This window comes from Anarrhichthys ocellatus, unplaced genomic scaffold, assembly GCF_004355925.1.
Source record: "Anarrhichthys ocellatus isolate YVR2014 unplaced genomic scaffold, GSC_Weel_1.0 scaffold16, whole genome shotgun sequence".
NCBI classification, from domain to species: Eukaryota; Metazoa; Chordata; class Actinopteri; order Perciformes; family Anarhichadidae; genus Anarrhichthys; species Anarrhichthys ocellatus.
This window is the reverse complement of record NW_022280046.1, coordinates 1,363,303-1,376,047: the sequence shown is the minus strand read 5'-3', so window position 1 is coordinate 1,376,047 and position 12,745 is coordinate 1,363,303. Positions and strand designations below refer to the sequence as shown.

The following is a 12,745-nucleotide window of genomic DNA, read 5'->3' as shown; positions in this document are numbered from 1 at the left end:
ACTTACGTATCCAACTCCCAATGGAGTTTTTTATCCTCTTTTACAGAATTCGCTTCATCAACAGATGGATGGACAGACGGATATGTTAATTTTATAGCTTTTGTGTTAAATCTCTGTGTTTTTCATGCAGTATATTTTCCTGCAGGTTCATTTCATCTGTCTGTGCCGCTACAAACGTACAGAATGTACTGAAGCACACTGGGCGCTGTAAAATGTGGCCCACATATCTGTTACTAGATGATCAGCTGACAAGTTTAGCAGAGGCCGATCCCTGCTAACCTTCAGCTCTGTCTGCTGATGACAGATGGATTGTTTGGATTCAGCCCCCTGCCTTCTCCTCAGGGCTCTCCCTCACTCAGTCCGCTCATCCGGACTAACAGGGGGGATTAATTTGTACCTGCATTTGAATGTGTCCACTTCTGTTTTCCCCCTTTGTGTGTAACACCTGGGTAAGATTTGTTTTTCTTTAGGGGATTAACTGGACAAACCAGTAGCTTTGTGTTTTCTTTTGCTTTATCCTTTTTTTCCCTTTTATTTCTATTCAGAGAAGTTGGAAGTAGCTAATTCGAGGAAGCGTTGGACCGAGCGGGAGCTCAGTCACTGAGCTGAAGAGGGAGACGACAGGAGCATTTGGGAGAAGAGGAGGAAGAAGGAACCATGGGTGTGCAAAAGGAAGACGTGGAAAAGTTCCTCAAGGAGAACCCTGCATTTGCTAAACAGTACTTTGACAAGAAGATGAGCCCTGCCTCCATGTCAAAGGTGTCAGGACTCCCAGACAAGCAGATCGACTTCAGCCAGTTCAAGGACCTCACTCAGGTACATTTCATTGTTTCACTTCTTGTTTATTAAGAGAGAAAAAAAAGCAGGTAGAAACTATTGACCAAACATCGCCATAGTTGAGCAGCCAGAGTTACCCCACATAAACCTGTCCATATATAATATAACCTCTGCAAACGTCTGCACTTATAAGGAAGGTCATAATCATCTCTCCTGAAAACAAATTCTAAAAATTGGTCAATTTCTTGCTCTGTTTCAAGCTCGAAGAAAGCCAAATCATGTATGACCTGATCAAAGACATGCAGGAGAACATCAACGTGGAAAAGGTGGTCTTCAAGATCCTGAAGAGAATCAGTGCGCTCATCCACGCGGACCGCTGCAGCTTGTTCATGTACCGTCAGCGGAACGGCGTCGGAGAGCTCGCCACGAGACTCTTCAATGTCAACACGGAGGCAGAACTGAATGACTGTGTCGTGCCACCGGACTCTGAGATCGTCTATCCGCTGGATATGGGAATAGTCGGCCACGTGGCCCTCACCAAGAAGACCGTTAATGTGAAAGATGTCACAGAGGTTAGTGGGGAGTGATGACCATAAACTAATTAGAATGATGAAGTTCTATCTGGATGGGGTGCAGATGTTTGTTCGTCACGTCGTTCATGACACTACCACCAGATGGCGCCACAGCCTTTCATTTTTAAATCCTACACATAGTTTTAACTAGTAATTAAATGTTTATCTTTTTAACAATTAAATCTTAATCTCATAGTAACTCATGAATTAAATATGACTCAGCCAACCCGCCTTTTAAGAGGAGGTCCTGCTGAAAGTGTGACATGCAGACAAGTTTAAAATACATGGCACAGTTTGTATGTGAAAATATCAGCATGAAAACCAAAGCACAGCATTAAGGCCATTGCCTGGAATCTTATCAAATTTGTAATCAACATATGTGAGATTAAATCCACTCCTTAGTGAACATAAGATGAACCAATACTTTGTAATATCTTTCACACTGTGGTATATTTGCCTTAAATGTATCTGGTTCTACGGGACAATTTTGGGCCACTAGAAGACGTACACAGGACGATCAAAACTCAGGATGACTAGCATGTTGCGGAAGGAATATGCTGGACAATATTCCTAACCGCAAAAGTAATCCCAGTGAAACAGATATAGATCAAACCTAAAAAAATAGCATGTTGCAGATGGACAAGCATTGATAGTTCAAATTTGAAAAAGACTTGACTGTTCATCTCATGTGGGGCATGACTCTATTATAATGGGATAAAAAGAGACGGATATGGAGCAACCTTCAAATGATAACTGACATTCCCCATTATAGAAATAAGCTAAACAATAGAAGCCATCTAGAAATAAAATCATATTCTGTAATGCAGCTATAATTTGTGAGGTGGTTATCAATAAAGCACTGGTGTAAAAAGCACTGTACTGTGCAGCCCAGCTTTAAAACAATAGTTTGTGTAGCTTTAGCATCCATTCCTCTGTTTATGAAGTAAAAACTACACAATGTTTTGGTGTATTATGATTATTATACAAACATATACATATCAATACATATGTCCTGGCTGAATCTGTATGTTGTTATTAATTACATTTAACTAATGATGTGTGCAGACAAGTAAAGGAAGAGTTAGTGACACGTCTCTATGAGAGTGTAAATCCCCTTGTCAGACATAATCCATTTATTTCCAGATCCCATCAGCCCGTCAGCTCTAGCTGTGGATTAGACGCCTCTGGCATTTGGTCAGCAGGAATCTAAAACAGATCTAAACAAGCTCACTTTACACTGCCTCCATCCATACAGACTAAACTACATACTAAATATGTATTTTGTCCATTTCAATTCAGTGCTGTGGTTTCATAATGAAATCACCTTGATAATCAAGCAGTGGGAAACAGCTGGTCGATCCCATGATTGTAGGACATTTTGCTTTTGTTAAAAAAAAACATCTTCCAGTTCGGTGTAGGGATTTTAGGTACTTTTCCAAAGAGATTATTGTCAAATGATTTGTCACTTGGACTAGGTTTACAATAATGGTTTCGGTTTTGGTCCAAATGACTTAATGACTATTAAATTACTAATTTAATAGCAATAAGTGCAATTTCTCTCATGATATAGTAGGAACATAATTGACCTCTAATGAATCTACTCATGGCTCTTTACTCTACAATATACTAAATGAAAATGACATAATTTACATCAATTTATAGCACATTTACTGCATAATTTATGCGCTATTAAACTAATTTTGTACCAAATTTCTCTTTCAAAGCATTTTTTTTTAATGTTCGCCTTGCAAGTATACTTAACATTTACTCAAAACATGTGTTTTCTGTCTTCTAGAACCAGCATTTCAGCTCATTCGTCGACGACCTCACAGAATACAAGACCCGGAACATTCTGGCTACGCCCATCCTCAACGGCAAAGACATGGTGGCTGTGATCATGGCTCTGAACAAGACCACAGGACCACATTTCACTGCCGAGGATGAGGATGTGAGTCCCAACCACGCAAGCAACCACACACCAAGCACACGCAGCTAAACTCAGAGCAGAGCAGTTGGATGTTCAGAGGCCACATCATAGTTTCCTTGAGACACAATATTGAATAGAATTTAATTCATTTGTGCTGAGTATCTCAAATTGTGATTATAACTTTTAAAGACAACTGCCATCAGTGTATCTCTACAGCGGGTAGGGAATCCCCTCCGGGCTGACTGGTAGATCACTAAGGTCTTTACGAGTAGGATCAGTGTGTGTTCAGTATACGTTAGGTCAGTGGTTCTCAAACTTTTTCTGTCGCGCCCCACTTTGGAGGAAGAAACATGTTCATGCCCCACCGCCCCAACATAATTGGAACAAAATGGTCCATGTTGAACTTTTATTGAAATAACATTTTGTGACTCCTCCGTCTGTGCTTTTTCAAATAATAGAATAAAGAAACTTGCAATCACTTTTAAGTAAACCAGATTGCTCCATCAGACAAAAACCAATAAAATGTGCAATCACTCTGTTAGAACAATGCACATAAAGTTATATCTGTGCAAAAAAGAACTACAATTTGGCAAAAAATAGCTTATTGCAATTGGCTGCAATTAACCTGTTTTGCACTAAACATCTTTTCAAGATAACAATAAAGTGTAATCTGTGAAAAACTAAACAAAACAAGTTTCATACTATCCGCAGCTAGAGTTTTCAGACATAAAACACAGACTGGTCTCTCCTCATCTCCTACGACAATCACTGTGAAACCCAGAGCAAGATAGGCGTCATCATATTTTCTTCTTGGCTGCTTGCTGTTCGTCTCGGATGCATCGCTTGCGGTTGCTTTTCCGTTCCCGCCTGCCAAATGTCTCTTCATTTTGAACACTAAGCCACACATGTGAGTCGCCAAGGATCATGGCCGTCGCGCATGCGCAAGCGTAACCTGTTAACGGCGTAACGTAAACATTTACACAAAAGTACAGGCATTTCTCCATGTATTTATTAATTACTTTAAAAAATAAAAAATTAAATAAAATCTGCATTTCCCCCTGCGCCCCACCTGTAATACCACCGCGCCCCACTAGAGGGGCGCGCCCCACAGTTTGAGAACCACTGCGTTAGGTCATTAATCCCAATTAGCAGCAAACTAAGCTTCAAAATGGAAATAAGCTTTAGGTGGTCAAGTGCGTTATGGACTTAGATCTACAGCAGCTTAATGACTTTACTAACAGCATGTAACTTTAAGACAGCGTATGAAATCATAAGCAAAAATAAATAAAGTTCAGCACAATATATTATTTGTTGTTTTATTTGCCAGGGGTGCTATCTGCCTTAATTTCATAATTACCTACCTTTAAATTAACACACTAAATATATTGAAACATGTCTGGGACATGGCCTTTTATTAAATATGAAAAATGCACTTAATTTTAGATTCTTAGCTATGAAAATTGTCTCATAGTAACATAGAAACCAAAGGAGGAGGAAAAGTAAAAAGGTAATTATTTACTTGCACATTATTTCCTTTACGTTATCCAATCAGAAGTTTTGTCCGGACGCCGTATCATATCATGCTTTCCTTTCTCTTGTTTGTCCGTTTAGCTTTTTTTAAAGTATCTGAAAATTGCCACGTTGAACTTGAAGATCTACCACCTGAGTTACCTCCACAGCTGTGAGACCCGCAAAGGACAGGTGAAGGATGTTAACCTGCACATATTTTTAATAGAAGTCAGGAGTTTGGCTTTTCATTCTACTCAAATACAGAATGGCTGCATCCATCCACACTGCATGAGCTGACTGCTGTGTGTGTGTGTGTGTGTGCGCGCGCAATGTTTCTCTAGCTGCTGCTGTGGTCGGCCAACAAGGTATTTGAAGAGCTGACAGACATCGAGCGACAGTTTCACAAAGCCTTGTACACAGTCCGAGCCTACCTCAACTGTGATCGCTACTCTGTCGGTTTACTAGACATGACGAAGGAGAAGGTACTGTGTCTTTCTCCGTCTTTGCCTGTATTATCCCACTTTTGAGTTCAAGCATTTGTTACCAGGAAGTGTTGACTGCATTTTTGTGTCCGTCTTCCCTCTAGGAGTTCTTTGATATTTGGCCAGTGTTGATGGGAGAGCAGGCACCTTACTCCGGCCCTGTCACTCCAGATGGCAGGGTACATTCTCTTTATTTCACTTATCTAGCATTATAATCAACACTCTGCTTGGCAGTAGAGATGTCCCCCTTGTTCTTTTTCCAGTTGTAGCTGTTTTAAACCTAATTTGTGTTGTTTTTTACTCCAGGAGATAATTTTCTACAAAGTGATTGATTATATACTGCACGGAAAAGAAGACATCAAAGTAATACCGTAAGTAAATCTTTTGGCTTTAGTCTGAATATTGATTCAAAATGTGGTCATGGATTAATATGACAACAAAATACCAACAAATCAGCCTTAGTCATTTGAAGTCATCTACAGAACTAGCAACATTTTGGGGAACAGGGCTTGAAGCCAACTTGGTATATTTAAGTACCATGTTAAAAATACGATTAGCACATCAGACAGCAGAGTGTCAGTAGCCTTAACTTAGTCATATCTGCTAACTTGTTGCTCGTGTGTCACACAGCAATCCGACTCCGGACCATTGGGCCTTGTGTAGTGGCCTGCCTACGTATGTTGCTGAGAGCGGTTTTGTGAGTTTCTTTTCATTACATTACTACAAGCTGTTGAGTCCATTTAGAAAAACCAAATGAATGTACTTTTGCACATCTTCCACCTCCATCAATCTGTTTTATTTCTGCTCCTCAGATTTGTAACATTATGAATACAGCTGCCGACGAGATGTTCAAGTTTCAGGTAAGAGACCTTCGAGGGCTAAGCTCAGCTATAAGGTAAAAGAGAAGAACAAATCATTCCAAAAGGAAATTCAGAATTGTTCACATTGCATCACACGCGGTTGCTTGTTTCAGACTGAGCCACTCGACAGCAGTGGTTGGACCATTAAAAATGTCCTCTCGCTGCCGATTGTCAACAAAAAAGAGGAGATCGTTGGCGTGGCCACTTTTTACAACAGAAAAGACGGAAAGCCTTTTGACGATCAGGATGAGCAGCTCATGGAGGTATAATTACCGCTGAATTCTGTCACATAATTAAAGGCTTTTTTTGGAGATTTTTGTACACATTGAATAGTTCTGCATCATATTGTCGCTCACAATTGATGAAGTACTCAATGATGCAGTTATTTAAAATCAGAAACTGTGATACAGCTTATCTTGGCGTAAGAAAAAGTCTAGCAGACAATTTAATTTGGACTGGTCTTTGAAATACGCGATCCCTTTTCCTCAGGCTTTGACCCAGTTCCTGGGCTGGTCTGTTTTGAACACGGACACTTACGACAAGATGAACAAGCTGGAGAATCGGAAAGACATTGCTCAAGACATGGTGCTCTACCATATCAAATGTCGGGATGATGAGATCCAGGATGTCCTGGTCAGTACTCTGTACTTTTTAAAATTTATTTCAAAGTTGGCCCGTCAGAAGGACACAGAAATGGTTCAGCATCCATGTAACACACTTTCTTTTCAGTATGACTATCTCTCTGCTTTTGCTATTTAGTCAATTAAAACTTACAGCCGCAATGTTTTTCTCATTTCTTCCAGAACACCAGAGAGGTCTATGGCCGTGAACCCAGAGATTGTGAAGAGGAGGAGCTCCTAGATATCCTGGTAACACTGAAATTTGTCCAAAAAATGTCACCTAATCTTTAGAAGAGGAGCCAAATTGATACTTCCTTAAAATAATTTGTCTGTTTTTATCATATGTTTTATCTGACTCTGCTTTTGTTATGTTTATTCACCTCTTAGAAAAAGGAACTACCTCCACTTATTAAGAAGTTTGAGATCTACGAGTTCCACTTTTCGGATTTTAACTGCACAGAGATGGAACTGGTTAAGTGCGCGGTCCAGATGTACTACGAGGTCGGGGTGGTCAAGAAGTTCCAGGTCCCTCAAGAGGTGATCTGGACATGCATGCAACATTATTATACTGTATTATAAAACACCAAGCTCATGAATTAATCAGCTCTCTCCACTCAGGCGCTGGTTCGGTTCATCTACTCTCTCAGTAAAGGCTACAGAAAAATCACCTACCACAACTGGCGTCATGGCTTCAACGTGGGACAGACCATGTTTACGCTCTTAACGGTAGCGCTGTTATTTAATATCATGTTCTACTCTATTTACAATACAAGTTTCTGCAAGTACTTTATGTTCCATATCGATGGCTTAAGCCGAAAAATATATCTGAAAAATGTGTATTTTCTTTGTTTTAACCACTTTGTGTGTGTCTCTGTGTGCTCAGACGGGAATGCTGAAGCGGTACTACACTGACTTGGAGGTAATGGCCATGATAACTGCAGGCTTCCTCCATGATCTGGATCACAGAGGGACCAACAATTTGTACCAAGTCAAGTAAGTGCTGTTTAAAACTTTTTAATTTCTTAGTAGAAAAAAAAGAATCCTTCCTATACACTATCTAAAACTGTATCCATAACTGGGTATACACTTCAGTTAAACCTTTTTTAAAACACATGCCATATAAAAATAGTAAATAAATACAATACAAGGACACCAACACAGAGGTATAATCATTGCAGTTAGACATAGAGACATTTGTTCCAATGTTTCCAAAAACAAGAGGAATACATTGTGTCACTTTGTGTTGTCTCAGTTTAAGCCATTGTGATTTCATTTATTTTAATCAATCAAGGGACATTTAAATTTGTACATAAAATTCCACGACACAGCATAAAAGGTGGGAACATTACTAGTCACAAACATTAGACTTGCACTTTGACATCTTAGGAGCAAGATTCTGAATGCATCATTAAATGCCACCTGAAGCTTTTTTCATGTTTGCTTTACTATAACTGCACCACAAGCAGGCAGAGTGCAGTGCAGTGGGCTCCAACGAGATATTTTGAAAGTGAGGGACAATGAGTCAATGATCCTTCAAAAAACCTACAAAGTCATGTGCCATGTCAATACTGAAGCCTTCAACATGAAACTGATGGGGATTGTTGTTAATGTTGTTTATAATTTCTTTTTTTTTATGCCAACAGATCTGGCAACCCTCTGGCCAAGCTGCACGGCTCCTCCATCTTGGAACGACACCATCTAGAGATGGGGAAGTTCCTCTTGGCTGACGAGGTGAGAAAGGAGAGGTGAACTAGACTTGTATACGTTCCTGAAATCTCTTCCTTGTCTCATCAGTCGCCAACTATGACTGATGCCCATCTCTCTCATCTCTTCTGCAGTCACTGAATATCTACCAGAACCTTCACAGGCGACAGATAGACCACGTAATTCATCTAACCGACATCGCCATCATCGCCACTGACCTGGCTCTTTATTTCAAGTCAGCACAATCTCTCATTGACTCACTCTACTTGTTAATTCCCTCATTTTTTGTACTTTCTCTCCTCTCCTCTTTACTCTGTAAAAATACACGATGATCAATGGTAAACTAGCTCCTCTCCTCTCATCTTGTTAGGAAAAGAACCATGTTCCAGAAGATCGTAGACCTTTCACACACATATGAGGATGAAAAGAAGTGGGTCGAATTCATGTCTCTAGAAACAACCAGAAAAGAAATCGTCATGTGAGTACAACGAGCATGTACAATGTTCTTTGTTTGTTTTACATTTTCTGATCTTCTAAATCTTTTCCTTTTTTGTTTCAGGGCTATGATGATGACCGCATGTGACTTGTCAGCCATCGCCAAGCCTTGGGAGGTACAGAGCAAGGTGAGAAGCACAAAAATGTAATAAATCATTGTCTCACTGAATGATTGTGATCTGCTTTTCTACTGACTGTGTGTTTCTCTGTGTGTTGCTTTCAGGTTGCCTTGTCTGTAGCAGCAGAGTTTTGGGAGCAGGGTGACCTGGAGAGGACGGTACTGGAGCAGCAACCTATTGTGAGTTAACAAACTGTTATGTTTATGTTTGTATCTGTGTTAAAAAAATGTGCATATGTGAAAGCACATGTTGGTATTAGTAAATAACTATACATGTGGGCTCTCTGTGGTGTGGAATTATTACTCTCATTCACTTCATTTGCTTGCCTCGATTAATAGTTTGGTGTCAGGAATGTCAGAAAATACTGAAAAATAGCCTTCGCAATGTGTACTTTCAATGACCAACTTTCCAAAACACAAAAAACATTTCATAGAAAATTATATAAACATAGAAAAGCAGCAAATGTTCACTCTGGAGAAGCTAGAACTAGACCATTTTGGGCATTTTTGCTTACATTTCTGTCGGTTGACTAATCAATAAAAAAATAATAATATATATTTATTATATACAGTATATACGTATATCCGTGGCCTATTGCCTTGTCGATATATGCAGCGGTAAGGGTTGTAGATAAACACGTTTGGCTCGTTGTAGTGTCCACAACCAACCTACAGCTACACATCAAGTGTTTATTGTGCCATGATGTAACTTGGATTTCAGGCCCATTGAGCTCCTTAACACAAGACTGTTAAAAAACAATGATTTCTTTGTTAAGTGACTCGAACACTTTCTGTCCCTCCCACCAGCCCATGATGGACAGGAACAAGTCAGCAGAACTACCAAAGCTACAGTGTGGTTTTATTGACTTTGTCTGCACGTTTGTCTATAAGGTAATTTTTAATATTGCATTTCAGCTGATTATGTGTTTTTTTTTTCAGTTTCCCTAAAGCAAATCATCTATTTAGTATATATTTGTAGTCTTCCTGTTCTATTTTTTGTGTTATTTTGTCCATAAACCTTCTGCCAAAATAAAAGCACAACCGCTCACTTATTTTTTCAGTGGAGCGTCAACAACCCCCCCCCCCCCCACCTAATCTGCTCTGTTTTCATCTTTCACCTTTTCATATTTGTTATTTAATTTCAATTTGTACTCTTTTCTTCTCAGGAGTTTTCGCGCTTCCACCCACAAGTCCAGCCCATGTTTGATGGCATCCTGAATAACAGGAGGGAGTGGAATGCTAAAAAAGAAGAGTATGAGGCTAAACTCAAAGTCATAGAGGATGCTAAAGACGCTGCCACAGCCAGTAAAGGTGCATTAAAACTGTCCAATTTATTAGAACTGCTACCATGACATTTGCCCAATTTCTCATTTGTGTGAACACTGAAGCTAAAATGTTCAAATTGGTTGTTAGTTTGAATACTGAAATTGGCCAAAGGACCAAAAAAAAAAGGCCAATTATGTTGCTGATCCACAAATGTATTGACTCTTCCCTTTGATATGTCTTTGTCTATCAGCTCCTGCAAACAGTGGTGGAGGCTCAAAGACCTGCTCTGTGTGCTAAAAGGTCTAAAAGCCGGAGTGCACACAGACGGCTCATGACGGACTGACTCCAGAATTACCTGAGCATCACAGCCAGCCAGACAGTCAGTCTCACCGCCATGAAAGAAATGCAATAAAGTCATGAAGACGGATACGAGAGTGAATGGACAGTGCTGTAGTATTCCTTCAGATAAACTGGTTCCGATCAGAAAAGGAAAAACCTGAACCAGGAGAGACGTTTTGTCTTTAAGGGACACTAACCAGGTGAGCCAAACATGTAATTCAGAACAAAGCAGGACACCAGAACATGACTACTCTAGTCATGACGACTTCTAATTAAGGTTTTTACTCATCCTCATACAATATCAGCTTCCTTGTTTTCAGATGGTGCAAAGATGCTGTGTGTGTGCTTGTTTGTTTGCTGTGGGACAACATTTTATATTTATTTTTACGATTTCTTTAATTTAGCTATTAAGCACAGCAAAAATGAGAGGATGAAATGTGTACATACATCTGTGTAGTAACTGATACCCATGTACAGCACGTAATATATGTCAGAGCGAACACATTATCCAAGTAATTCTTCGCTGCAAAGCCCGAGTCACTGTCGAGTCTATATCACGTTTTCAAACATACTGTATATTGTACATTGATGTAAGATTCATTTAGGGGTTCAGAATGTAAATTCTGTTAATGGGTGGATAGAAATATATTTTAATTACTATACATATATTTCAAAAATGATAATTCCATGTTTACTCCTTCCAGTCACTAATCATTTACACATGAGTTTGTTTACCGTGACTGCAGAGAGCCAAAGGTAGATGACAAGCTCGAGACCGCTGCAGTAAAAGATGTATATTTACTTTAGGAGAGAGATGCGGAATATAAATGTTGCTTTACTGTCTGCAAACAAGCCTTTAGTTGCTTAATCGTGATGCCTTCATACTGTACATACATCTGAGAGAGTAGCTGAGAATGTTATATTTTATGAAGATACAAATGTCTTTTTAGATAAGAGCACATTAAATCTAAAATGAGTTGGTTCCAGATCAGATTAACTTTGCTATGACCTGAATGACTGGACCTCAATGGCTATTCTAACTTTCAAGCCATTTCTCGCCAACTGCTGCAAAACGTTACCACTTATTAACCCCTGATGGGAAATTCATCTTCTGCACTGGTCCCATCCTAAATAGGACTGTTGTGAGGTAACCTTGCAAACCTTTTATCCCATCATGCATCTTCAAAACCAATTTCTGCAGACTTCTAGAGCTGATTGAGACAAAAGAACAACTTCTTGTAATGACTTGTACATACTTCATTCCTCTCTGTAAATACATTTAAAAAACATATTTTCCAGTTGAAATAGAGATGCTTATTTTTAAATAGTGAAAGTGTGTGATTTATAAGCGCTGGCAAATGACTCAATCATTTCTCATTCCCTTAAGTGATTGAAATATGGTTTTATCATGCTTGCCTCAATTTACTGATGTACAGGAATCACATACAGATGTTTATGTATCAGAGATCACCATACTGTATTAGGCAATAAATGTACCTTAATATGCAGCAAACATGCCCCTTAACATATTTAAGAAGACTTTACTTTATGTTCAGTATTTTAAAGCTTGCCACTTCAAATGCTCCATGTGAACTATGATGACCCAAATAAAGCAAATGTATTTTTATGACTGAGTGAATTCATTTCCTAGGATCCTGAAACGGAAACTTGTTCACAAACTAAAATGACGGACTTGCTACGTACCGTTTGGCAACTCACTATTCACTTACTTAACATTCAGGAAATTGACTTACAGTCATATGACTAGTTTAACTTATTGAAAAGACTCATTTGATTTGAGTGTAACATGTAGAAAATGTACTAAAACCTCATCTGCCACCACAATTATAATAGCATGTAGTATATAATGCTATAAAAGGTAAGGGAGCGTTCATAATGAAGGTTACAATATTACAAAACACACAAGAGTATTGAGGGAACACTTCTGTCCACACAGCACTTTCTACAACTGGTCCCTGACCCCAATCCTGGGATTGCTGCTAAACTAGGCCAGGATTACAACCATGCTCATCTCCTACTGAAGGACAGGTACACGCTCAACCTCACACACACACA

At 39.3% G+C, this 12,745-nt stretch overlaps 1 protein-coding gene across 1 annotated transcript; it reads left to right on the top strand.

Annotated features, from left to right (window-relative positions):
* The first annotated feature begins 361 nt into the window (after positions 1-361).
* Positions 362-12,275, top strand: pde6b (phosphodiesterase 6B, cGMP-specific, rod, beta). Its single transcript, XM_031855942.1, has 24 exons — positions 362-449; positions 546-816; positions 1,038-1,349; positions 3,145-3,297; positions 4,888-4,977; positions 5,127-5,267; positions 5,372-5,446; positions 5,574-5,638; positions 5,898-5,964; positions 6,080-6,127; positions 6,241-6,390; positions 6,617-6,760; positions 6,931-6,996; positions 7,135-7,284; positions 7,366-7,473; positions 7,631-7,740; positions 8,391-8,478; positions 8,586-8,686; positions 8,822-8,929; positions 9,011-9,074; positions 9,170-9,244; positions 9,872-9,955; positions 10,231-10,375; positions 10,581-12,275. Exons 2-24 carry the CDS (start codon positions 658-660, stop codon positions 10,625-10,627), a joined length of 2,550 nt encoding a protein of 849 aa, XP_031711802.1. The 5' UTR covers positions 362-449; positions 546-657; the 3' UTR covers positions 10,628-12,275.
* The last annotated feature ends 470 nt before the right edge of the window (positions 12,276-12,745 follow it).

What these genes read in the sequence shown, in the direction of transcription:
- pde6b (XM_031855942.1), top strand. Translation starts at nt 658, where the DNA reads ATGGGTGTGCAAAAGGAAGACGTGGAAAAGTTCCTCAAGGAGAACCCT. An exon ending in GAAGACATCAAAGTAATACC is followed by an intron (nt 5,639 to 5,897) that starts GTAAGTAAATCT and finishes TGTGTCACACAG; the next exon opens with CAATCCGACTCCGGACCATT. An exon ending in ATGAGATCCAGGATGTCCTG is followed by an intron (nt 6,761 to 6,930) that starts GTCAGTACTCTG and finishes CATTTCTTCCAG; the next exon opens with AACACCAGAGAGGTCTATGG.